General features: G+C 44.4%; 2 protein-coding genes across 13 annotated transcripts in view; one reads left to right on the top strand and one right to left on the bottom strand.

Moving 5' to 3' along the window:
* The window catches only part of B3GNT5 (UDP-GlcNAc:betaGal beta-1,3-N-acetylglucosaminyltransferase 5), a 108,278-nt gene extending 83,407 nt beyond the window's left edge, over positions 1 to 24,871 (top strand). For all 4 annotated transcript variants that reach the window (XM_069618650.1, XM_069618649.1, XM_069618648.1 and 1 more), the window contains one exon: positions 18,568 to 24,871. In XM_069618650.1, the coding sequence (XP_069474751.1) occupies positions 18,834 to 19,988 (1,155 nt within the window). In that variant the 5' untranslated portion in view covers positions 18,568 to 18,833 and the 3' untranslated portion in view covers positions 19,989 to 24,871. The remainder of the gene's footprint in view (positions 1 to 18,567) is intronic.
* The window catches only part of MCF2L2 (MCF.2 cell line derived transforming sequence-like 2), a 3,251,461-nt gene that overhangs the window by 1,742,693 nt on the left and 1,482,717 nt on the right, over positions 1 to 26,051 (bottom strand). The gene's annotated exons all lie outside the window — the stretch shown is intronic.

Genomic DNA, 26,051 nt, shown 5'->3' with positions numbered 1-26,051 from the left:
CGGGTTGATGTGCCCAAAATGTTCTCTGGATAGAGGTAGTGGAATGCCTTGATGCGCTTCCAATCCGCGGTGCAATGGATCTAGCTACAATATACCAAACGAATTGTAGTTTTTTGGTGCAATTCTTTTCCGCACTCTGGGGTTGCTATCGTGCCCTCAACAATTACTGAGAACGTTTGTGTAGCAGAAGCTTACCCTGCAGCACGCTCCCTAAAGGAGCAGGTTTAACTGTGGGTTGATATCTGCTGCACCATTTAATCGGTGCTCCAGTGGTTCTCCATCGTGGTCATGAGCAGGTCCTTCAGTGTCGAGCAGGCTTACATGGTGCAGGCCACTGGATGGTTGCCTGCAGGGAATCCTGGGAAAGTCTCAAACTTCTTAATCCCCTGCCAGTATCGTGGTGAGGCTTGATAAAATTGGCACAGTAAAGTTCCACATTTCCATTTTAGTCCTGGCCTGCTCTGCTGGCTACCACTGAGCCCTCCATGCTTGGCACAATCGGCCTTCCACAATAACTATGCCTTTTGACTGATGAATTAAACGTGCAAGATGTAATGCAGACTGTTTACAGAACACAGGCCACAAACTACATTTTCTTTTAATAATTAAGAAAGATGTAGCAATAAGTAATGCTAGGAAGTAATAATTGATATAAGGGTTGTGCTGGTATTAACTTTTGCCCAATGTAATTCTCACTTCAGAGGTAAAACTGCATAGTTGTGATATTCCAGGTTGTAGATCTTTAAAGACTTTACTTTCGTTTTAGAGAGATATTTATTGCTCTGGTCAGGATATTTAGTGGCGATTTTTAGTGGCCGGAAATTAGGTTGGCGTCTACGATGCCAGTTCATTTGTTAATTCACACTTGGGAAGGGTGCTGGGTGGCTGACAGCACGCAAGAACACACTGTACTGCCGGAAACGTCCAAAAGACCGAATCCATTCGGATGAATGGTCCAAAAGACTGAAAAGCCTGTACCATTCATATGAATGGGGGGGGGGGGACTAACTTGAGGAGTGGGAGTTGCAGGGGTGTCCCCCGCTCGCCATGTTCGGCATTTTCGGATTCAGGGGTGTCTACCGCATAGGGGACACCCCTATGTTAAAAAAAATAATAAAGGACCCTGCAGCGCCGGTTCCCAAGCACATAAGTGGAGGGAACCAGCTTTGCAGAGATGTGAAGGACGGCAACCCACAGGTAAGTAGGGTGGCTGGGGTAAGGGCAAAGGCTGAACTGTTCAGAGGAGAGGAGTTATTTTTGGAAAAATGACTTTGTTTTTTTTCTCCCTTGAACATTTCAGCTATGGTCTTGCAACCCCAATCCATACCCCCTGCTGTTTCCAGCCACCTGAGGCCCTTCCTCAAGGTGCCATCTTGATTGTGGGGAGTGTAGGGGAGGAATGGCCACGAGGCCCTCCTCACCTACAGCTCCCTCCCCAGGTGAGGACCATGGCTCGGTGGGAGCACCCTCATGCCACCCGGGCCCAGGTGGAGGGGGGTTCACCCGCCGACGACATTGCCCACACGCACCCTGTCTTTGCATTTACCGAAACTTAAGTTAGGCCTAGACGCCATCGTGCACAGCAAACATGGTGTGAGTTCAGCACACTGTAACGAGGCCCCCACCTTTGGAGGGCCTTTCATGCATCTCTGCCGCCTCAGCAGCCCTGGCAGATCCGCTGCGAGCGCGTTCCCATGAGAAAGTCGGAGATGAGCTAAACCCGAGATGCCAACACGGCAACATTATATTAGTAACAATGTGATATTGCACCCCGTATGACCCAGACCGCAAGGCCGGGGCAACGGGGAAAAAGCTGAAGCATCACTATCTGAAGAAGGTAGAAAATAGTTCAAGTATTGGTGTTAATGAACTACCTCTGTTTAAAATGTGAACGAACCATAAAAATGTAACGTTATATGATATCCCTCCAGGTCTGGACTAATGCTGCTATAACCACGGAGAAAGATGTTGACCAAACGTGTAACCTCTATTTGTAAAAGTGTTTTTCAATAGTATGTAGAAACTTGAACTCATATATGTTTTGAATCACCCAAAGCGGCGGGCATCAATCTCTGTAGGCCATAACCTAGATATCCCTCGTATAACGTCTAATGTACATACAATACGCACACAATGTAGTGAACATAATGTTAGGTAATGAAAAGGTACTGGAACCGACTGTATTAAAGAAATGTGTAACGAAAATGAAATATATATATATATATATATATGTGTGTCTGAATAACGTTAAAATGAGGCAGAACAGTATAAAACTTCTGCATTCACTGATCAGCAACGCACGAGGAAAATACCTTTGTGAGTATATGCAAGGTCATTCCCTCTCCCACCCCACCAAGCCTGCCAGATAAAAAAGCTAAGACTTGTGCTGCGCTCCCTCACCTCCCCCAACCAAGCTGGCGTTACTTCAGAGAGTCAGAGGCCCCGGCGCCGCAACCAAGGCCACAGCCCGCCACCTGTGTTATTTACAGCACGGTAATAAACCCACGGATGAACCCACTGATCTACCAGCACCCTCTCATAAATCCCCACGAACCCCCCCCAAGAATCCTGACCCCGTGTAAGGACGACCCCCATCATTGGGACAAGACACAGAGACCCATCTATATAATAACTTCTAACGCAGCAGGCAGACATGTATCACTCGGCCCAGGTCCCAGAGCCCCGTCCCGTGACCTAAAATACCGGTCAATAAGACTCAGGTAAATCTCACCCCAACCAACAACCACCAGACCTCTCACGAGGTGCATTCCTCATGTGTTGCGTTTATTTTATAAGATAAGCTACGGAACAATTTATTAGTGAACGTAAATGTCATTTTCTGAATAACTGCAGTGTGCATGGCCTAGGGCAACTAAGACAGGAAAGGTATTCATCATTGTCACAGGCTGCCCCAGCGCACCAACACCGCACGGATGACCTCAAGCCGGCCTGCCAGGCCCAACCCAACCCACGAGGCTGACCAGTGACGTCGTCTTGCCAAGACCAACCATGCTGCAGCAACACCTATAGTTAGTCGACGATACCCAATCCCAATTAACTTGTGCCCCCTATAGTGTTTAGGTGTTGATGACGTTTTCTGTATTAGAAATACGCCTGTCTTTGCTATTGTCGGACAGAGCGCTCTCGTAGGTTGCAGAGTTCTTTGCATGCCTTATCATTGGATAAACTCCCACTTACGCTCACCCGCACTCTGTCTTGGTCTTATTCCCACTACGGGAGAGTCCCTTATTGTCTCTCATTGCGGGGAGGATCGTGCTGAATTGGGGGCGCTTCCTTTCAGTGGTGACCCCGATAGCGTGATATCTCCAAACTATTTTTCCTAACTCCTTCTTAAACGACCCCCTTGTGGCACGAGAATCTCCGGTCGAGAAGGGATACGCACGGTGAGCCGTCTCCGGGAGGCCGCCCGCCAACGGCGACCGGCACAATAAGAAGTGCGCACTCAATGAGAAAGGGTACGGGATCCCGATTGGAAAAAAATCCCCTTTGAGTGCCGCTCGCCGGAGCCAGGGGCTGACCGTTGAGTTACCGGTGACGCCGCCTGGACGGACCCAGTTTCGGAGAGTATCGGTTCAAGACGGGCACGTGAGTACCGAGTGCGAGTGATCGTCAAGGGGAAAAGAAAGGGAATTGGGAATAACAGAACGGGGACAGGTAGAGGAGAAGAATATCGGGGGTCTACTACAGACGGGTCTTGAAATTTTCTTTATTCTTTCTTTTGCATATGGCCATTAGGAGTAAGAAATAAGTGACGTGGTAGAAGTGACGGAAACCTAGCTCCGAGAGGGGGTGGAAGGCGGCGCCGCATAGTACTATCTAAATTAGTACTGGGAATATATGAAGAAGTGAGAAATAAGTTATTGGTGTCTAGCAAAAGGAGACACCGGGAATATTTTTTAGTGATTGTGCTCTCTCTCTCTCTATTTCTTTTTTTTCCATTTCCACGGGGTAGGGGGTGAAAATGAGAAGGGTATGAAGTAGTTAGAACATCTTAAAAAGTGGGGACTCAGTAGTGGCACGTACAGACGTGAACACAGTAACCTTAGTAGGGAAACAGGGACAGCTGGCTAGGGAGGAAAGGGAGGAGAAAGACAAAGAGTGTGAGTGGAAAGCATTGTGAAGGGTGCGCGCACCGTACGAGTGTGAGAGACGAACGGGTGGCCGCGAGGTGGTGTCAGAGAGTGTGGCCATAACCAGTACTTGATCAATTACAAGTGAGATCACATAAGAGTGCCTGGGAATGGGAAGGAGATGAGATATGGTGAGTGAGAAGAGATTTGTGCAGTGAATAACGGTGGGTGATAATTTTAAAGAGGTCCGCTCTTGTCTGTGCCATAAAGGAATACATACGCATATTTACAGCTAATAAAAGGTAACGAAAGCGAACAAGGTAGCGCTAGCGATTTAAAGGATGGGGGCTGAAACTCCCTTGTCACACATTTGCAAGAGCTTGCCGGGATATGCTGAGCGCATAAATAAATATCATGATCAATGGTTAACAGAATTGAAAGGGGAGGGGTTGCCCCAGATTTGGCCAGAAGGAGGGTCTTTTGACAAAAGCGTTCTTGATATGGTATGTACATGTATTCGCCTTAAGTATAAGGGAAAAAAATGGCAGAACAGGAAGGAGATATTAGATCTTTGGAGATTGTTTGAGGAAGTACCCCCACCCAAAGCTCCAGCTCCAAATATTGATTTACCCTCCACCACAGACAATCCACTAATGATCCCGCGAGAGGAAAAGGAACAGTTAAGTACAGAACAGCCTGCGGAAGTGGTTATGTTGTACCCAATATTACCTAAACCAGCCCCTGCAACAGGATATAGCGACCCGATTTATGTGCCTCCCCCTTCAACCAGCACGCCACAAAGACCAACTGCACCCCCACCATACGAAAACACTAGAGAGCACACCCAGGGAGGCACACAGAGAGTGGACATAGAGAAGTTAACGAGTGACTTAGAGTCGAGGCTTACAGTGGCACGAGATGAGCTCTCAAGAATAAAAGACATATGTGAACGCACAGCGTGCGCCCCCACACAATCTGGACGCACGTCTAGAGCGTCGAGCGAAAGTAGACAAATTGAGGAAGGATGGAAAAAGGGGGAAATACTGTTCAGAATTGAGGAAGAACCGACCAGGATAATAGAAGTAGGGACAGCAGAAGGAAGCATTGGTGATGTCTCGAGAGAGAGAGGGATCAGAGAGGATTTGTTATGTGATGTCAGAGGAGGGGGGGATGAGAGTGATAGATTGAGCATGGCAGTAGGAGGAGAAGGCGAGGAGCTAGATGGGGCATGTTCACTGGGGACTATAGAGGATGAATGGATAGGACGACTAAGAAATAGGGTGGGGAAGATGGCGTCATTAGAGTCAGCAGTGACCAAGGAAAAGGAAGCTGCAACGGCAAAAGGGAAATTACAACTACCATTACTCCACAGGGGAGGTGGGAGGCCGAACTATATACCGTGGGCTCAGATGGACAAGGCTAACTTAATGAAATTACTACCACAGCTGTCAGGAGGGGCAAGCAAGTGGATATATGCATTTGAAAAACATACCGCGGGTATACCGCTGGCAGTAGGCGATGTGAAAAGCCTACTAGTGTCCTCAGTAGGGGATCAGGCAGACAGAGTGTGGGCTAAAGCGGGTTTTCCAGCTGTAACTTTGGAGTGTGATCGCCATGATGGGGCTTCTTTTAACACCGTGCGAGCAAGGGTGTGGGACGCACTGCGGGAAACTTTCCCAGATACCCCTGATCTGCAGTCAGTAATGCAATGTACCATGAATGATGGGGAGGACGCTATGGATTACATTCTCCGGGTGCAGGAGATGTGGAGAGCGGAAACGGGTACGCCCTGGCACCAATCCACGTCTCTATTTTACTTCATCATTAAAAGAGGGCTCCCAAAGGAAGTGCAAAAGGCACTAGATAAAATAGCAGGTGTTGAGGCAAAAGGCTGGCCGGAGATCCAAAGCATAATAGTACACCATTGTAAAAGGATCAAAGAAAGAGAGAGGGAAGTAGCACAGAAAAGGTTGGCGGACGAGGCGAAGTTGGTGCAATCAAAATTGGTGAAGGTCGCAGCAGCGGTAGCGGGACTCCCACTCATACGGGAGGGAGAGGAAGGAGAGGAGGGGCAAATAGCAATACAAGGAAGAATAGCAGCGAATTGGGCAGGACAAGGGCAACGACAGTGGACAGAGCAGGAGCAGAACGGAGGTCCAACGTGGCAAGAGTGGGCCCCAAGAGGAGGAAGAGGTGGGTACAGGGGGCGAAGAGGAGGACAAGGGTATGGAGGAATGGGAGGAAATGGGTGGCAGGGTCCCAGAGGTCCACAGGGGAGCTGTTGGAATTGTGGGAGATGGGGGCATTACTCAAGGGAATGTAGGAGCAGACAAAACAACGGTTTCCAAGAGATAGAACAGTACGGACACCCCCATCCAGGAAGCCCCTACGGCCTCCCCATGGGACAATACCAGCAACCAGACAATGTAGTACAAAGGAGTAACGCACAACTACACGGACATCAATACCGAACACAAACCAGCCCACAGAATAATGACAATGTGCACTACACGCCTGGTAATACTTTCGCCACAGGAGCTAATGGGGCACCAGCCCCCGCACCTTACAGTGGAGTGTCAGTAGTTTCGGGGAATATTTTCGATCAAGGGGGGGCAATGAGACACCCCGCATAGGACAGCCCACAGAGAGCACTTGCGTGTCCAGTACTGTCTACGACCCACAATGCATCAGAGGAACCATTGATAGGAGCGCAGATAGGAGACAAGCAATTCATATTCATGGTGGATTCGGGAGCGGAGAAATCATGCATTAGAGAGGGCCGGTTCCCGTTATCTAATAGAACGTTAGAGACGCAGGGGTTCTCTGGGGCTGTAATTGAAGTTCCTTACACAGAGGTATTGGATGTGACAGTGGGGGGTAAAACAGTGAAAGCACCCTTGCTGTACTATGAACACTCTCCCATCAACTTACTGGGGAGAGATCTCTTGAGCAAACTAAACATGACCATATCATTCACAGGGAGCGGCATCGTATGTTCAACGCCAGGCATATGCCCCCTCCGTATATTAGCAGTAATACACGGCCACACAACAATAAAAGAGATCAGAGGGGTACCAAGAAATGAGGAGATGTTTGTTGAAGGCATGAGAACATTGGCTCTCATAGTACCAGAACTAAAAAGGGTGGAGTGGAGAATACCAGCAGAATTCCTTTTTCGTCCCATAGCAAGCCCTGACACTGCTCTTGGGGAAGTACTATCATTGGATTTGCATGCAATACATGTATCAGCAAACAGAATATGCGTGATTGGTATTGACATGGAAGGGTGTGAGTGGCGGACAGTATTGTGTACAAATGCAAATATCCCCCTGAGAGAGCTCTCGGACGAGGAGCTATTTTCTGACACTGAGGGAGATGGTGAAGTAGTGATGGAACTGGCAATGCCCTGCGACATCGTAGTTACAGCCAGACAAACTAAAGTTGAACTAATGGCGGTAGTAGGAGCACCGCATACATTTTTTGATGAAGACATGAGTTCAGTACCCGCTAACTTATGGACTAATGGCCCCCACGATGTAGGGTTGCTACATGAAGTTCAGCCTGTGGTGATAAAAGTAAAACAAGGAGCAATACTACCCCGGGTGAAACAATATCCACTGTCGCGAGAAGCAGAAGAAGGGATCAGAGAGACAATAGAAGCACTGCTAGCACAGGGTATAATAGTGCCCTCAAACTCCCCATGCAACACATGCATTTACCCAATCAAAAAAGCGAAGGGGGGTTCATGGAGGATGATACAAGATTTACGCCCATTGAACGATGTGGTAATGAAGGAGTTCCCTTTAGTCCCGAACCCGGCGACAATACTGTGCAACATTCCAAAAATAGCATCACACTTCACAGTAATTGACTTAAAAAATGCATTCTTTTCGATTCCCTTGGCAGAAGAGAGCAGGTACTTGACAGCATTTACATTGGGAGGAAGGAGGTTCGAACACTGCAGACTACCACAAGGATATTGCGAGAGCCCAAGCATATTTAACAGGGTACTACATGAAGATCTGGGGAATTTGTCTGTAGAAAGCACAGTGATTCAGTACGTTGATGATTTATTGATTTGTGCACAGGCTGAGGAAGAATGCAGACAGGACTCGATAACACTCTTGACATTATTGGCAAATAAGGGGTACAAGGTGGACAAGGGGAAGTTACAATACTGTCTGACGGAGGTCCTATACTTGGGTCAGTTGATATCAAAGGATGGCAAGCGAATTATACCAGACAGGGCACAGGCGATTAGAACAATTGGGGAGCCCAAAACAGTAAAAGAGATGCAGAAATTTCTGGGTATGTGTAACTATTGCCGAGCATGGATATTGGACTATGCGGCGTACACAAGGCCCTTGCTACAGGCACTGAAAGAAGCACAACAGGAACACAAACACATAGAATGGACAGAGGTGATGAACACAGCATTTAACTCACTAAAAGAGCTGATATCAAGCGCTCCAGTACTAGCAAACCCAGATTATGGGCGCGAATTCTTCTTATTTTCACACTGCAAAGGAACATTGATGACAGCAGTACTGACACAGAAAACATCTTTAGGGCACAAACCACTCGCTTACTATAGCGGCACCCTAGACGCAGTAATGCAAGGTCATTTCGCGTGCGAGCAATCCCTAGCTGCAGCCGCGTTCGCAATTGAAAAAAGTGCCACGATAGTAATGGGCTGCCCGGTGACACTGTTCGTGGAACACTCACTTTTTGCAATATTAGAGCGAACAAAGAGCACATTGACAACACAACGCGCCACAGCATATGAGATAATACTGTCCAGCGCTAACATCCATATAGTAAGATGTAAAACAGTGAACCCAGCCACATTCATCACAGAGGCATGCACCATAGAGGACATGCAAAACCACAACTGCGCCACGTACACAGGTGACGAAAGTAAGGATCAAGTGATTTTTGAAAATGCCCTGACCGAGGGTGAGGTGTATTTTGTGGACGGGTCAGCATCAATAGACATGGAGACAGGAGAAAAGCATGTGGGTATGGCAGTGGTACGATTAGAGGAAGATGAATATGAGATACTAGTACAACACCGCCTCCCATCACACTATTCAGCGCAAGCAGCAGAACTAATAGCGCTAATAGAAGCATTGCATGCCGCCAAGGGGTGCGCAGTGACCATATATACAGACTCAGCATACATGACAACAACAGTTCACGGCGGGTTGGCCCGGTGGGGGCGGAGAGGGTTCCGACGAGCAGACGGAACGCCAGTCCAGCATGCAGAATTATTGAAAGAACTGATTGAGGCCCTGCAAGACCCCACGGCAGTGGCCATCGTAAAATGTCAAGCTCATACCACCAATACAGATTTTGTATCTTTGGGGAACGCGGCAGCAGACGCCGCTGCCAAAGCAGCTTCATATCTACAAAAAGGTGAAATAGGAGAGTACATGTTGCACCACACAGCAAGCCAAGAAGTCCCCACAGGATACAACATGATGTCCACACAGGAGATAATAGAGCTGCAAGAGGGAGCTAGTGCAGAGGAAAAATTGCTGTGGACTAAGAGAGGATGCAGCAAATCACCGACTGATTTATTGTGGCGACAAGAGAGTTCAGGAAAAGTGGTAATGCCAATCACGCTGTTAGAAATAGCATTTCAACAACTACACTTTCCTGCACACAACACAAAGAAACACATAATGGCAGAGATACAAGAAGATTGGTTTACACCTTGCCTCCAGGAACACGTCACAAGGTTAGCTCTAGAATGCACGACATGTCAAATTTACAACTCAGGTATGACATTGCGTACACTAAGGGGTACGATACCAAAACCAAGTGGCCCATTCAGAGAGCTCCACATTGATTATGTAGACATGGGAGAAAGGTGTAACGGGGCTCGATACATGATTGTGGTTGTATGTCCATTTTCGAGGTGGGTGGAGGCAGGCCCTTGTGCCCGCCCTGACGCGAAGGGCGCCGCGAAGTTCCTAGTGCGGGAAGTGTTTCCGCGCTGGGGAATTTGCGACGTTATTCGCTCAGATAACGGGACGCATTTTGTTAATGAACTCTTTAAAGAAGTGACTACATTATTGGGAATAAAGCACAAATTATGTTCGATTTATCATCCTCAAAGTAATGGCGTCGTAGAAAAGATAAACGGCCTGTTAAAAAGCAGATTATCAAAACTTTGTTTTTCCCTTAAAAAGACTTGGATGTACTGCCTGCCTTTGGCCTTGTTTGAGCTACGAAACCAGCCAAGTAAGGATCACCATTTGTCCCCGCACGAGATCGTCACGGGAAGAAGAATGCACACAGCGCATTCGCCTCTCCGTGAGCGTTCTGATGCACACAGAAGCGCAGCCATATTGGGGGAGGAGTTCACAGAATACCTGCGAAAATTGACACGGGCAGCGCGCGTAATTTCAAAGCAACTAGCCCCCCCCTCGACAAGAGAGGAGGGGAACGCGACTGAACCAAACGGTTTGCCTGAAAAACCACTACAGCTAATGCCTGGGGACCTTATATATGTTAGAAGTTTTGTGCGGAGGTGGAACGCACCACGCTTTCATGGCCCCTATGAGGTAGTGTTTTGCACGCCTACAGCAGTAAAGGTTAAGGGCCTGCGATATTGGGTGCATTTGACAGATGTACGTAAAGCTTACAGCGCTGCGGAGAGTGAGGTGCAGGATGAGGCACAGGCAACAGCGGACGATGAAGTTGTGCGGAATGAATGATTTGAATTTCGTGTGCTTCATGAGATGAACAGTGAACACAATTAGCGCGCAACAAATGTCCTGGACTAAAACATGTACACATGTATATGTAAATTTTCTTTTTACAATTTTTGAAAGTTTTGCGTGGGGTTCTTTTTTTTTCCCCTTCCTGTACTATTTAAGATGTTTTTTATTATTGTTGTTTTTAGAAATGTCATGTTTTTTTTTATTATTTATATATATATATAGTAAGTTACAAATAATATTGACTGAAAGCTACCTTGTCTGTCAACAAACCCCCTTCCTCACCCAACCCTATATTTTATCACCGAAACGTTACAATGTGGAAATGCTTACATGTTTGTATTTAATGAACTTTTGTGTCTCAAACAGGATTTATCATGGCATCGAATGGGCAGCCTGCAACTAATAGATATGTTAGATTTAGAGAAATGTTAGTGGCTAGATTAACATATTCATTTGAATGTGGTTTATCAATGTGTGCTATCGTGTTCTTCATCTCAATGTTTTGTCTGGTGTTACACTGGATTATAGCGTTCATCTCTACCGAGATGAACGAGGGGGGAGGGGGGAACAACACCACCCTTGCTCCTGGAACGAAAACAATTCCGACTGTAGGTATCAAAGAAGGTGATTTCTTGATCTGGGATGGAGCACACTTTGTGTGGGGATACTATACTACACCACCCACTGCTGTCCTCTCACAATGGAGAACCAAAAATGTAGATAATGACACAATGTCCCAACCTGGAACATACAACAACCACACGATCCCTCCCGCCCCAATTTCAAACAACGATCTCTTGTTTATTAATGAGGATGGAAAAGTGATTATGATGGCAGAACACACGCCCCTATATGAAGAATTAGAAAAGGGGGGTGGGAGGGAGGAAGGGGGGCCTGGTTCTTCACCTCCTATAACGAGAAGGTACAGAAGAAGGGAGAAAAGTAGGCGGAGAAGAGAGACTGGTGGAAAAGGGTATGATGAGTATTATGGGCTAGGGTTAGACAAAATGGAAGACCCACGACACCCTCACCAAGCAAATAAATGGTATGCAGATATGAGCACAACAGCTAAACAAACAACCAATGAGAGCTGTTATGTCTGCTCACTTATCCCCCATGCATCAGGCACACCTAAAGTATTGTTGCCACGAGAATTGCCCATTGTGGATGCCCAATGTCTCCTTCATCTCACGCTGTGTAGAATAAAGAACACTTTCCAAGCACACGATGTCTCTTTCAGAATGGTACAGAACAACAAAACGTGCTATTCGCAAGCGTCTGGAGTGATCTGCCTTAAAGAACCTTTCTTTGCAATACAAGGGACACTGTTTTCCGAAAACAAATGGAAAGACGAAGAAGTGCTGTGCAAGGCAGAAGCGCTGAAAGGTGTCCAACCGGACAAGTTGCGGTGGATGGAAAGAACGTGCTTGCCAATATGGAAAGAACACATCCCTAAACTAACATGGGTAACAGCGATGGAGAAACCCTTCAAGCTACAAAGTGAAATACAAAACGAACTATGTTTCAAGGGAGAAGGAAAAATGGCAATGGGAACGAACACGAACTGTAACAAAACTCTCACCATCCCGGATATGAAAAAAGGGACAGCAGCATTAATGGACACCTACTGGGTATGCGGAAACCAGGCGTACCTGCACCTTCCCCAATCATGGAGTGGTAGCTGCTCAATGGCCACCTTGCACTCGACACTAATGGTGATTCCAGAAAGCCATATTGACAGAAGTAACATGATGAAAGGAGGCTTGAACCAGAATGCAGCTTCTCCAACTACACAAGCGCACCTTTATGTCCTGTCCTCCGGGGGGAAGGAAGAAGAGCTCTCAAGAAACAAGCGAGCCTCGAACTACATATCACAAGCATCATCTGATTTATTGGCACAGATCCCAGACAAGTATCGCCTGTTCAGCTCCGTGGAAACATTCTTTGCTTCACTAGTGTCCAGTGTCCAAGCAAGAGCAAATGCAAAATGGCTCCAGATCACACGGTGGGAACTGATCCAGTTGGCCAATGACACTGAAGAAGGGTTCAACATAATAAAGGTGGAACTACGAGCTCTGCGACTAATGACCATGCAGAACAGGTATGTTCTAGACCTGTTGACAGCTATCGATGGAGGTGTTTGCCGAAAAATAGGAAGTGCGTGCTGCACGTTCGTACCTTCTGAAGACGCAGAAAATGGGTCCCTGTCCCACGTCATTGAAGCAGTACATAACCTGGGCGAGAAGATGAAAATGGAAGGTGGAGCTGAGGATAGCTCGTGGTTCGACAATATCTTCTCCTGGGTTCCCTCATGGCTTGGAGTGACAATGAAGTTCCTGATACCAATAGTGGTGATCATCCTTGTGATGTTCTGCCTGTGCCAGGTGGGCCTCCGATGTTGTGCTAATGCAGTCCCTAACGGTGCAATGATGATGGTGACAATGGGCAACTCCGGTGGTACAATTAAAGCAACACAAGAAGTACACGTGCAGACAGGAACAGACAACACCCCCAGGTACCAGTTAGTGCCTATGTGCCGTGACAAGTACATAGTAGATAAGCTATGGCACACCACGATTAAAGAACCACGAGACGTAGAACTGGAATGGTATGAGGAGGTCTGGGTAGATCTGGAAGAGACCGGCGACTGTATATATTTGACATGTACACCAGACGAGTATGCTAGGAGAGGTGAGAGCTTAAGGGGGGTGTGCAGAGCATGGATGCCTATAAAAGGAACCCCTGCATGGGATGGTGCAGTGTTAGAAGAACAAGAATGTAGAAGATTAGAAGAGCTAAAGAAATTCGTTACTTTAAGTAACGAAAGGGGGGAAATGTAGGGGAGGAATGGCCACGAGGCCCTCCTCACCTACAGCTCCCTCCCCAGGTGAGGACCATGGCTCGGTGGGAGCACCCTCATGCCACCCGGGCCCAGGTGGAGGGGGGTTCACCCGCCGACGACATTGCCCACACGCACCCTGTCTTTGCATTTACCGAAACTTAAGTTAGGCCTAGACGCCATCGTGCACAGCAAACATGGTGTGAGTTCAGCACACTGTAACGAGGCCCCCACCTTTGGAGGGCCTTTCATGCATCTCTGCCGCCTCAGCAGCCCTGGCAGATCCGCTGCGAGCGCGTTCCCATGAGAAAGTCGGAGATGAGCTAAACCCGAGATGCCAACACGGCAACATTATATTAGTAACAATGTGATATTGCACCCCGTATGACCCAGACCGCAAGGCCGGGGCAACGGGGAAAAAGCTGAAGCATCACTATCTGAAGAAGGTAGAAAATAGTTCAAGTATTGGTGTTAATGAACTACCTCTGTTTAAAATGTGAACGAACCATAAAAATGTAACGTTATATGATATCCCTCCAGGTCTGGACTAATGCTGCTATAACCACGGAGAAAGATGTTGACCAAACGTGTAACCTCTATTTGTAAAAGTGTTTTTCAATAGTATGTAGAAACTTGAACTCATATATGTTTTGAATCACCCAAAGCGGCGGGCATCAATCTCTGTAGGCCATAACCTAGATATCCCTCGTATAACGTCTAATGTACATACAATACGCACACAATGTAGTGAACATAATGTTAGGTAATGAAAAGGTACTGGAACCGACTGTATTAAAGAAATGTGTAACGAAAATGAAATATATATATATATATATATATATGTGTGTCTGAATAACGTTAAAATGAGGCAGAACAGTATAAAACTTCTGCATTCACTGATCAGCAACGCACGAGGAAAATACCTTTGTGAGTATATGCAAGGTCATTCCCTCTCCCACCCCACCAAGCCTGCCAGATAAAAAAGCTAAGACTTGTGCTGCGCTCCCTCACCTCCCCCAACCAAGCTGGCGTTACTTCAGAGAGTCAGAGGCCCCGGCGCCGCAACCAAGGCCACAGCCCGCCACCTGTGTTATTTACAGCACGGTAATAAACCCACGGATGAACCCACTGATCTACCAGCACCCTCTCATAAATCCCCACGAACCCCCCCCAAGAATCCTGACCCCGTGTAAGGACGACCCCCATCATTGGGACAAGACACAGAGACCCATCTATATAATAACTTCTAACGCAGCAGGCAGACATGTATCACTCGGCCCAGGTCCCAGAGCCCCGTCCCGTGACCTAAAATACCGGTCAATAAGACTCAGGTAAATCTCACCCCAACCAACAACCACCAGACCTCTCACGAGGTGCATTCCTCATGTGTTGCGTTTATTTTATAAGATAAGCTACGGAACAATTTATTAGTGAACGTAAATGTCATTTTCTGAATAACTGCAGTGTGCATGGCCTAGGGCAACTAAGACAGGAAAGGTATTCATCATTGTCACAGGCTGCCCCAGCGCACCAACACCGCACGGATGACCTCAAGCCGGCCTGCCAGGCCCAACCCAACCCACGAGGCTGACCAGTGACGTCGTCTTGCCAAGACCAACCATGCTGCAGCAACACCTATAGTTAGTCGACGATACCCAATCCCAATTAACTTGTGCCCCCTATAGTGTTTAGGTGTTGATGACGTTTTCTGTATTAGAAATACGCCTGTCTTTGCTATTGTCGGACAGAGCGCTCTCGTAGGTTGCAGAGTTCTTTGCATGCCTTATCATTGGATAAACTCCCACTTACGCTCACCCGCACTCTGTCTTGGTCTTATTCCCACTACGGGAGAGTCCCTTATTGTCTCTCATTGCGGGGAGGATCGTGCTGAATTGGGGGCGCTTCCTTTCAGGAGGCAATGGGGAGCCTCTCTTGGCCTGCGTTTCTGCTAAGCTAATATGCTCCTCGGTTGTAACACAAGACTACTACTTTTAGATGAGCAAGAATAAAGTGTACAACCCCTCTGCCATGCTTTGTCCAGTGCTTATTTAAACCAGGCCACCAGCCGTATCTTGCGTATGAACAGAAGTCTTACTTTTGAAATCCCTCCATCCAACAGATATTCCCTCCATTACCTACTTCTGCACTTCTCCCACCAATGGGTCAATTACGCATCTTCGTCCCGCTGTTCAATCTCAACCATCCTCTCTGCTGCTTTCCTTCCTTCTACTGTCCCATGTGTTTTCTCCCCATTCTAGCTAGCTTCAGTACTGTTTCCTTTAATTTAGTTCAATGTAAAGTGTGCAGTTGCCCTTCTGGTGTTTGCAAGCGCTATGTAAATCTAGATCTACAAAAATAAGTGTTTATAACTGGTGTTCATACATTAAACTAAAGGTCAATCAGAAGCTTCCCCAAGAAGAAGGAACCTCACTCCACTGTTTGGGGTTTACCATCAATATTTATACACAAAGGAGAAAAGGTGCATAATGATCTGATAAACCGCTCATCTGTCTAACCAAGGAAATTGATTATACCTACGACCATTGGGCCTTAAATGGACTTGGTACACAATACATTCTTATAAATTTGATCATTTTAATTATCCAAAATAGATAAAATACTTCTAAAAGGCTGATTTAAAAAAAACACATACAGTGTAACCCAAGATTTAAACCCACATGGTGGGTACGACAAACCCTAATGGGATAGGTTACATCACAATTAACAACATATACATTTCAACAAACGCATAACAATTACAAAGCACTCTGTACTTGAACAGAGAGACGATTTACAACCAATCATATCCCGACATGTTTCAGTTCTTAAAAGCTTTTCAATGCTTTAACTTTTTTCAGGGGGTAAAAACTGTATTTTCACATTAGTTCTTCACCACCATGTAATCCTGGGTAGAAAACTAGGCGATCCCAAATACGGTCACCTCTATATGTAGCTTAAGTAGTGTAGATATGAATGTCAATAACTTCAGACTTCTTCAATCAAGTCGACTTAGATAAAAGGGTTCTCAAGATACCCCGTTTAGTTCCAAGGTCTGAACACCAAGTTTCACATGCATTTAACTTAGACACTTCCATGCTAATACCGAAGAAACACGTGTCGCTTGTTTTTTGCGTACAGTCAACTCTTGTTTTCAGGGACGACGAGGATGCAGTGTACGGTACCACACAGCAGCCTGCGACTCTCAGACTGACTGCCACCAGTGCCACCACGATGAACGAACCTCTGATGCGCCGGTCGCTCTGCAAACCTGAGTGCTTGCTTATTTTAAAATTAATACTGGCTTCTTGAGTTGAATCTAAGATTTGTGGTAATCAGTCTACCAAGAACACTTTGCACTGTAGAAGTCCATCACAGGAACTCAGTAGTTGTCTTTTCAGGGCATCATTCACAAGGGAGATCGGTGTGCCCCGATGTCATGGTTCCCTGCCGTCGCCCCTATCTCCCAGGTGAATGATGCCCTGAAAAGACAACAACTGAGTTCCTGTGATGGACTGATTACCACAAATCTTAGATTCAACTCAAGAAGCCAGTATTAATTTTAAAATAAGCAAGCACTCAGGTTTGCAGTGAGCGACCGGCGCATCAGTGTTCATCGTGGTGGCAGTCAGTCTGAGAGTCGCAGGCTGCTGTGTGGTACCGTACGCTGCATCCTCGTCGTCCCTGAAAACAAGAGTTGATTGTACGCAAAAAACGAGCGACACGTGTTTCTTCGGTATTAGCATGGAAGCGTCTTTCTAAGGGAAATGCATGTGAAACTTGGTGTTTACAAACCTTGGAACTAGACTGGTATCTTGAGAATCCTTTCATCTAAGTCGACTTGATTGAAGAAGTCTGAAGTTATTGACATTCATATCTACACTACTTAAGCTACATATAGAGGTGACCGTATTTGGGATCGCCTAGTTTTCTACCCAGGATTACATGGTGGTGAAGAACTAATGTGAAAGTACTGTTTTTACCCCCTGAAAAAAAGTTCAAGCATTGAAAAGCTTTTAAGAACTGAAACATGTCGGGATATGATTGGTTGTAAATCGTCTCTGTTCAAGTACAGAGTGCTTTGTAATTGTTATGTTTGTTGAAATGTATATGTTGTTAATTGTGATGTAACTTATCCCATTAGGATTTGTCATACCCACCATGTGGGGTTAAATCTTGGGTTACACTGTATGTGGTTTTTTTAATAAGCCTTTTAGCAGTATTTTATCTATTTTGGAGAATTAAAATGATATTTATAAGAATGTATTGTGTACCAAGTCCATTTTTTAAGGACCAATGGTCGTAGGCTATTATCAATTACCTTGGTTAGACAGAGATTTATCAGATTAATCATTATGCACTTTCTCATTTTGTATAAATATATAACTGGTGTTCTGCATTTAACTGTCTTGTATCGATCTGTCTACTTTCAGATTGTGTTTTAGGGGGTAGCAGGTTCTAAATGAATTGTAAGCGTTTTTAATGTGCATTTTGAGCACCTGGGCCCCCCCTTTCTTGTTGGTGCAGTTACTGTGAAAGTAAATGAGCACTCTACTGATTCAAGTTGGGTCTGCTTATGTGGATTATTGGTACTATGCGTGTACTACTACACAAACAAAAACATACAAATTATCTTATCGTGAGCAATGCCGAGCTTCAAAAGAGATGTGAATCCATGGTTCCTTTTCTACCCATGTACTTTTTTTTTTTTTTTACTTTTTTTTTTTTTCTCTGCCTTGCACCTTACTGACCCTATCCTGCTCCAGTGCATAATGTCCTTTTTGTAAACTTACATTTTAGTTTTCCAACACTTTTTGTGTTAATGCTTAGACCACAATGTATGACGTTGTTCATATGTCAATTGTATATATTTATAGAGACTTTTTCATTGCCTCTTTTCTTCTTTTGACAGATGACTGGAATCACATTTGAGGGCTACGTCAAGTAACTCGTGGTTTGAAAGTAATCAATTCGTGGAAGATGCCATTCTGGAGAAGTTTTCAATTGAAAACCGTTTTCTTCAGGATCTCCTGTTCAGCATTTGCCAGGAAGATGTTTAAAAGGCGGCTACTTGATCATTTAGAATCCCTTTTCTGATGTGTACATCAAACAACCTCTTTGACATAGCATTTTCAAAAGCAGTTTGTGCAAAAATCAGAATAGAATTTTCCAAAGCTGATGAAGTTCAACTTAAGAATGTTGATTGGTGCCAGAAGACTAAGAAGATGGCAGTTTGTGCAAGTATTTGCTATGTGTTTCATCATATGTTTCATGATATTTTTGGGACATGATGAAAATACAGTTGTGGGCCACGTGAAGTCACTTTCCTACAGATACCTAATAAATAACTACAGCTTTGTAAACGAGATCCTTACGGTTATTCCGAACACTGCACATAGTGACCCTAACTACAAGTACTTAATTAATCATAAGAAGAAGTGTGAAGAACAAGATGTTCTGCTCCTGCTCTTTGTAAAGACCTCACCAGAAAACCTACTGCGACGTGATTTAATACGGAAAACCTGGGGTAATGAGGACTACATACGTTTGCGGTACAGTGCCAACATTAAAATACTTTTTGCGTTGGGAGTTCAGGAGGATTTGCAGCAGCGATTACCTATGCAGAAAAGACTCCTTATGGAAAACCAAAAACATAATGATCTCATTCAGCAGGACTTCCTGGATACGTTTCATAACTTAACTCTTAAGTTACTGTTGCAATTTAGTTGGGTGAATACATACTGTCCTCATGCGAAGTTCATCATGTCTGCTGACGATGACATTTTTGTGCACACTCCTAATCTAGTTTCCTATCTACAAAGTCTGGCTGACCTTGATGTTCAAGATTTCTGGATTGGAAAAGTACATCGGGGATCACCTCCCGTGAGGAACAAAGACAGCAAGTATTATGTCTCATATGATATGTACCCGTGGCCTTCTTACCCAGATTACACTGCTGGTGCTGCATATGTTATTTCAAGAGATGTAGCTGATAAAGTGTATAAAGCGTCGCAAACATTGAATGTTAGTCTCTACATTGATGATGTTTTTATGGGACTCTGTGCTAATAAAATCGGTGTCGTACCTCAGCATCACTCATTTTTTTCTGGTGAGGGAAAGGCACCACTTCACCCATGCATTTACAACCGAATGATGACCTCTCATGGACATACTGAAGATCTTCATCAACTCTGGGACCAAGCAACTGACCCTAAAGTGAAAACTCTTGTATCTGGATTTTGGGGTCACCTGTATTGTAGACTGGTTAATATAATGATACTTTGCAAAATGCAGTATGCAGAAACATATCCATGTTTAGCTGCATGGTCATAGCACTTCATCTCCAGTGGGAATTACTGGGCCAAAATGTTCTTCTATGGTCCCTGTTCGCTCACCCTTTTGAGTGAGTCTGGTAATGGAATCTGTATTGCATGTCACCCTGAATTGGAGTGCGCCTATCTGAACACCACCACAAACATTGGGGGTACCATTTTCTTATTCCAATACAAGAGATCCATGTGACTTTCAGAAGAGCATTCATGTTGTGTCCCCCGCCCCTCAAAAGGAGTGAACCCCTTTTTATGTTTACGAATCTGTGGACTTGGCTGGATACCGTTTGCGGATCCTGGAAAAAACGCAAGCAAACACTGAGCCAATTAAAACAATAAATGCATGTCTTTTTGATCAGTATTTGTTTTTTTTAAATGCAAGATGTGTATTACAAGCTAGCAGGTAATGAAAGCAATTTTAATTTGAGTTTTGTGTTTTGTTGGTATTCCCAAAGGGCCAACACGTTATTATGCAAGGAAAAGCCTAACCCTGTTAAATTGATAGGCTAGCGTTTTGCCAAGCTAGCGGCTACTGTTTTGCAAAGCTATCATTTCTTTGACCGTAGTCTAGAAATGACAGGAGTCTGCATTTCTATCAGAGGCTGGGATTCGATGAACGAGGCTTGCGTCACTGTTGTAAGTGGTTGGGTCAGGGAGGAAAAGCAATGCAGCCTTAAATGGCATTATTGATGTTGTGTCAAATATACCTGTTCTGAGGTAAAAATGGAAATGCACGTTTTTAAGTGTTCCAGTTTTCATCTGCATTTATGTCACTGAACTTCTATCTAGAGTTAAATTAAATTGTGACTTACTTTTTTCCAAAACCTGTCACTGAATGCTATTCTTGCAGTAATTAGTGGAAGACTTTATTGTTTTTATTATTCCCATGGCTGCCTCCTTTACAAGTGTTGAATTGTGCAGCTATGACAAAGCATGATTGTGCCGACATGCGAGTTCACCACCGGCATGTAAGTTGCACGTCGCCTGCTTTCATGGTTTCTGATGGCCCACATGTGCTAGAATCAATTTAGGCTTGTGTTTTGGTGCATGCATTACTAACATCACTTTTTTTCCCTCCTGGTCATTTGTGCTTTCAGGTAAAACCTAGTTTGACGATATACCACATTTGCCGCAGTTTTCCCTAGGTTTCTTTGGCCTACTTAATAACCCAATCAATTGGTCCCTTTTTTCCCTGTGATTCGGTACTGAGACCACACATTGTCTTGGTAGGCAGATAGATTTTTGGTTAGCACAAACCCTGTTTGGGAGGCTTTAATTTCTGCAGTGTTCACTCCAGACCCTCTGTGTATGGTATCTGCAAGGGAAGTTGGTGCCTCCATAGATGGTTTACGCCTAGGTTTACTTGCATCTGAAAGTTCACTTGTAAAAAAGGAAATCCTCTTAAGGTTTTTTTTTTTTAAAACATTTTTTTTTCGTAACCACATTTACTTGATTCCAAAATTCCTATTTTAATTTTTAATCTCTAGTAGGCCATCTAGGTCTGTAGACGGGAAAAGATTGCAGAATAGTTCTGCATGGATTAGATGGGAGTACCTGCATGTTGTAAGACCTGGTGACCACGCAGAAGTCTAGCAGGTGCCTAAAAATGTATTGTAAAACGGATGGTTTCTTGTAGTTCCTATTAGAACGGGCTAATTATTGTGCCTTTCCCGTAGAGTTAAGGCAGTCCTTCTGGATGTTTGGATACCTGTTAAGCTACAGAAATTATGTATTTTATTTTTAAATCGTGTAGCTTGACTCTTTGGCTGCTTCTGTGCAGTGTGAGGCACAGTTGCCTAGGCAATACTTTGCATTTAAGAATGTCTTCAACATTAGTTTGGTCTTTTTCTCATAACCTCCCACTTTACGTCCTCATCAGCTAAGCATTCTGCGGTTGGTGACTAAAGGAAAGGCCAGTGATGTGCAGTTTACAGGAGATTGGGGGGGGGGGGAGAGGCACATGGAGATACTTGTGGTACTGATCAACTTGAAATGCTGCACATACATGTTTAAGACATCAGTTGTTTGAAGTAGTTTTACTAGAATTTTATCCAGTATCCCACTAAAAATACATACTAAATTACATTAATGTAGGTATTATGGAAACCAATTTTGCTTCCTAGAGGGGCGGGAAGGTTTTCGTTAAGTAGATGTTTACACTTTCCCAAGACGCAGTCATTGGTGACTGCATTGCTCACACTAATTGCTTTTTGACTTTCCTGAGGGAGACTACATGTGTGCCATTGTAACTTCAGTGGTCTTTCGCAGACCCCAACCCCATTTCGTAGGATCCTGCACTTCAGCAAGTGTTCTGTGTGCTACGCAGTAGTTCAGAACAGGCTGTTAAACTGTCTAGTCACAGATGAGTAATGCGACTAAGTACAAAAGCTAATAAGTCAGTTGGGCCACAGTTTTAGGCATATTCTAGTCTTGTTTACACCTAATTAGAGAGCATTCGACAAAGGTTGTAAAATAATTGTGATGTAGAAAGTTACAGGGAAATAGTTTGCCACATGCCACCCCACCCATTCCCATTTCTCTTCAAATAACTTGGCATTTTTATTTTTTTAAATGATCTTTTTGGCTGCTTGTAGCTTGAAGGGGCAAGGGACTGAAGACCAGGTTCAACACTAGTTGTTGTCTCCATTAAGAACATATGTACCTGTACGGGTTCTGAACTGTAGCAGTTTATAGAAATGAAACCCTGATCTCTGATGCTTTAGCTCTTTATTGGGTTGTTACCCTGCGTTGAAAATTGAAGTAGAAATATTCCCAGTTTGGCAAATGGCCCGAATGTAAGACTAGCATAACGATGCAAGCAGTGAAGTTTACAGTGAATCCATAGAAGAACGTGCAGTATTAGAATATAATTGTATGTTTTTGCCAAAGCCTATACAAATGAGTAATAAGCTAGTTCACAAATCGTCCTTCGTTAGCAACTTAAATAAAACCAGATGGAATTTTTGTGTTTGTGGTTGCACATCCTGTTTGATAGTTATTGTTCATGAGGAAATGTAAGTATTTTATTGGCGTGAATTGGTACTTGTTAAAGAATCTTGAAATAGATGAAATCCGCGTGTTGAAGTGAAGGGTTTTAGGATTTAATTATCAAAGGACGATGGGGGAGGAACTTGATATTAAAAGGAATGATTGTTTCGAAGGAGTTCAGTTAGAAATCAGTTCTCATCTCGCCTCTCCCGTTGTTCACCTACTCTAATTTCCAACACTATCTGTAGTTTGCACACAAAGGTTGTACCAGTATGGCATGAGTTGGCGTTGCATACTATGCAGCGAATGCCATAACGGTGGTGTTGGGCTAGAAGAGTAGACCCTTCAGTGCCCATGTCTGAGCTTACAAAGGGTAAATCATTCCTTATTTGTTGGCTTGCATGCAAATCCTGTTCATTTTTAAAGTAGTTATAGAAGTTGGATTTAAAACTTGCAGTTCAGAAAGGGGTACGTGTAAACCTTTGCGGGAATAGAAAATGTGTATTTTCATGCCTTTCCCAGTCCTAGTTGTGTTAACGCAGATGGGGATGCTACAAGCATTACTAGCTGCCATGGTCTGGCCATCTGAAAATGACCAGGAAAGAAATGTGCTTCATATGTGGTGATGATGAGCACTGGGTTTTGACCACTTCTGCTAACCTAGTCCCCTTTTTAAACATGAAGCAGTTGTGGTTTGCACTTTCTTGTGAAGCAGTGTCCTGGTGAAATATTGTTTTTTTTTTTTAACTGATATAATCTGGATGGGGGCATGAAGGTTAATTGCCACATTATACACCTTAGCAGAGAATTCTAGTTCATATTCGATTGCTATAGATTTCATTGATCTAAAATAGATCTCGCGTTGCCATCTGGTGCCTGATTATAAACATTTATGTCGCCTCACTCTAGTAAGAAGTTACTGTCTGTACAGTATGGTGCAGCATTCCATCTAGCACCTTTTGAAATCCAGTGTGCTATTCCACAGACTCGTGTTACAGCTGTTGCACTTGGGTGATTAAAAAAAAATGCAGCCTAGAAAGAGGACGACAACACTGCAGCATCCATTATGATTGTAGTCTTAGTAAACACACTGCGTTGTGTGCTAGCGCTGTTGAAACTTCACTTCATACAGGCTAGTTTATTGCGTTCAGACCTTAGTAAGTGTGGCATTTGGTATGGTCGCTGTTTTGCCATGGCAGAAGACTGCTTTCACATTTGGATGAAATGGTCATGCGTTATGCTGAGCAAGAATTAAGTGAACCAACCTGGCACGCTTTGTTGTGCAGTTAGAACGGCTGGTTCGTTGACCAGAAGCTTATCCGACCAATTTTGTTAACGGAATGTGTGATCTGAACAAGACACGCGCAGAGGAAGTGGCTTTTTTGGGACCTCTAGCAGCCTGTTGGTAGAGATGTTTTAACGAGGGCATTCATTTGATTGTTTAAGAGGCAGTATTTATAAAAGCTGCTCGGCCCATCTTTCAGCATTGTTAAAGTGCTGTGGTCCTTGAGTGGAAACCTCAGTGTATCGGTTTGAAACAGTTAAGCTGGTCGGTTTTTATTTGCTTGAATATAGCCTTGTTTAGATTACACATGTACCTCGAGTAAATGGTGTTTGTTCCTATTTTTGTTTCTCGGAGTATGACTGCATAGATGTAAATAGCCTGATTCTTTGTTAAACATTAACCAGATACGTAAGTAAGCAACAACGTTCACAGGTGTTGCAAAAAGGTTATTACTTCATTACAGGATTGCAGCGTATGGTACAAAAATGTTTTTCAATTGTTGGTTTGATTTATTTTGTTATACTACCAAGGTATTTAATTTGAATGGAACTCTTTGAAATGTGGACATTATTTTCAATGTTGGATTTGTATTAAAATAAAGATTCATAAACGTCTTTCAGGGTACATTTTTTTTATAAAGTTTATTCCCAATGTGACTTAATGTGTTTTGAATAATATACTGTTAGTGGTAGCACACATGGTTTAAATTCAGCATCTGTGGTTCAGCAGACCCTGGAATCTGACGTATCGTTTCTGCAATCCATGGTAAAAGCTCTGCTGGCCCTGGTAATTGACCACAATATATCAGTTTGTCAAGGGCCCTTCAGGACAAGCAGCAGAACCCTAGGTGCAAAACTCCTTTTAATCACAACCAGTGGAAATGCCCACACCCCTTAAATTATTCTCGAAAATATGTTCTTTAATAGGCTTCCTCGTTTCTCCCCAAACATCTCTTGGAGTCACATTTCACAAGTGCCTACAGGTGATATTCTCCAATGTAGCTGACTCAAGTTGCGATCAGCGGTGCAGTTGTTGAGTATTGCAAATGTTTGCAATAGCCAGTAAGCAAAATTACCTTCGTGATTCAGGTTTCCCCTCTTTTGACCACTGGGTGAGACAGTTGATTCTGTCGGAATGTAAACCTGTTAATGTCCGAGGTAAGGGATGGCGCATGGAGGTACACATGCAGGCTTGTTTGTTTGTTTATTTATTGTGCGCACCAGACCCTAGGGTAGCAGGGCGCAAGAGAACAAGGAGGTTTACAGCTTAGTTAACGTTTACAGGTTACAGATTAGTTAACGTTACAGGTTACAGGCATAGTGGACATTTCGAATCTGCAGGGTAGGGCAAGTGCAAGTGCAGATAAGGCGTAGCTAAACAGTCAAATCTATGGCGATCAAACAGTAAGAGCAGGTTAGTACAAACATTATAAGAAGACGTTACGTATAAAGTGACATACGCTATGTCGCATTCTCAATAAGCCATTTTATGGTGTTCTTTCTAAAGTTATTGAAGGTTTGGTCAGATCTGAGTGCAAGGGGTAGGGAATTCCATAACTGTGCTGCCTTAACTGGGAAGCTGGTACCTCCAATGGTGGCTAGTTTGAATCTGGGCACTAGGAGGCAGTTGGGGCTGGCTGTCCTTGTGAGTCTCGTTGGATTTTTCCTGTTGAAGCGTTCTGAGAGGTATCGGGGAGCTTTGTTGTTTAGGCATTTGTGGATAAGGGACGCAGATTTAAGGTTGATTTTTTTCTTGGGTGGAAAGCCATTTGTGTTTTCGTCTTATTTCTGAAGT

This window comes from Ambystoma mexicanum, chromosome 10 (genome assembly GCF_040938575.1).
Source record: "Ambystoma mexicanum isolate Mex_15411 chromosome 10, UKY_AmexF1_1, whole genome shotgun sequence".
Taxonomy (NCBI): Eukaryota; Metazoa; Chordata; class Amphibia; order Caudata; family Ambystomatidae; genus Ambystoma; species Ambystoma mexicanum.
The sequence above is the reverse complement of the archived record's forward strand: the minus strand, read 5'-3'. Positions and strand labels throughout refer to the sequence as shown.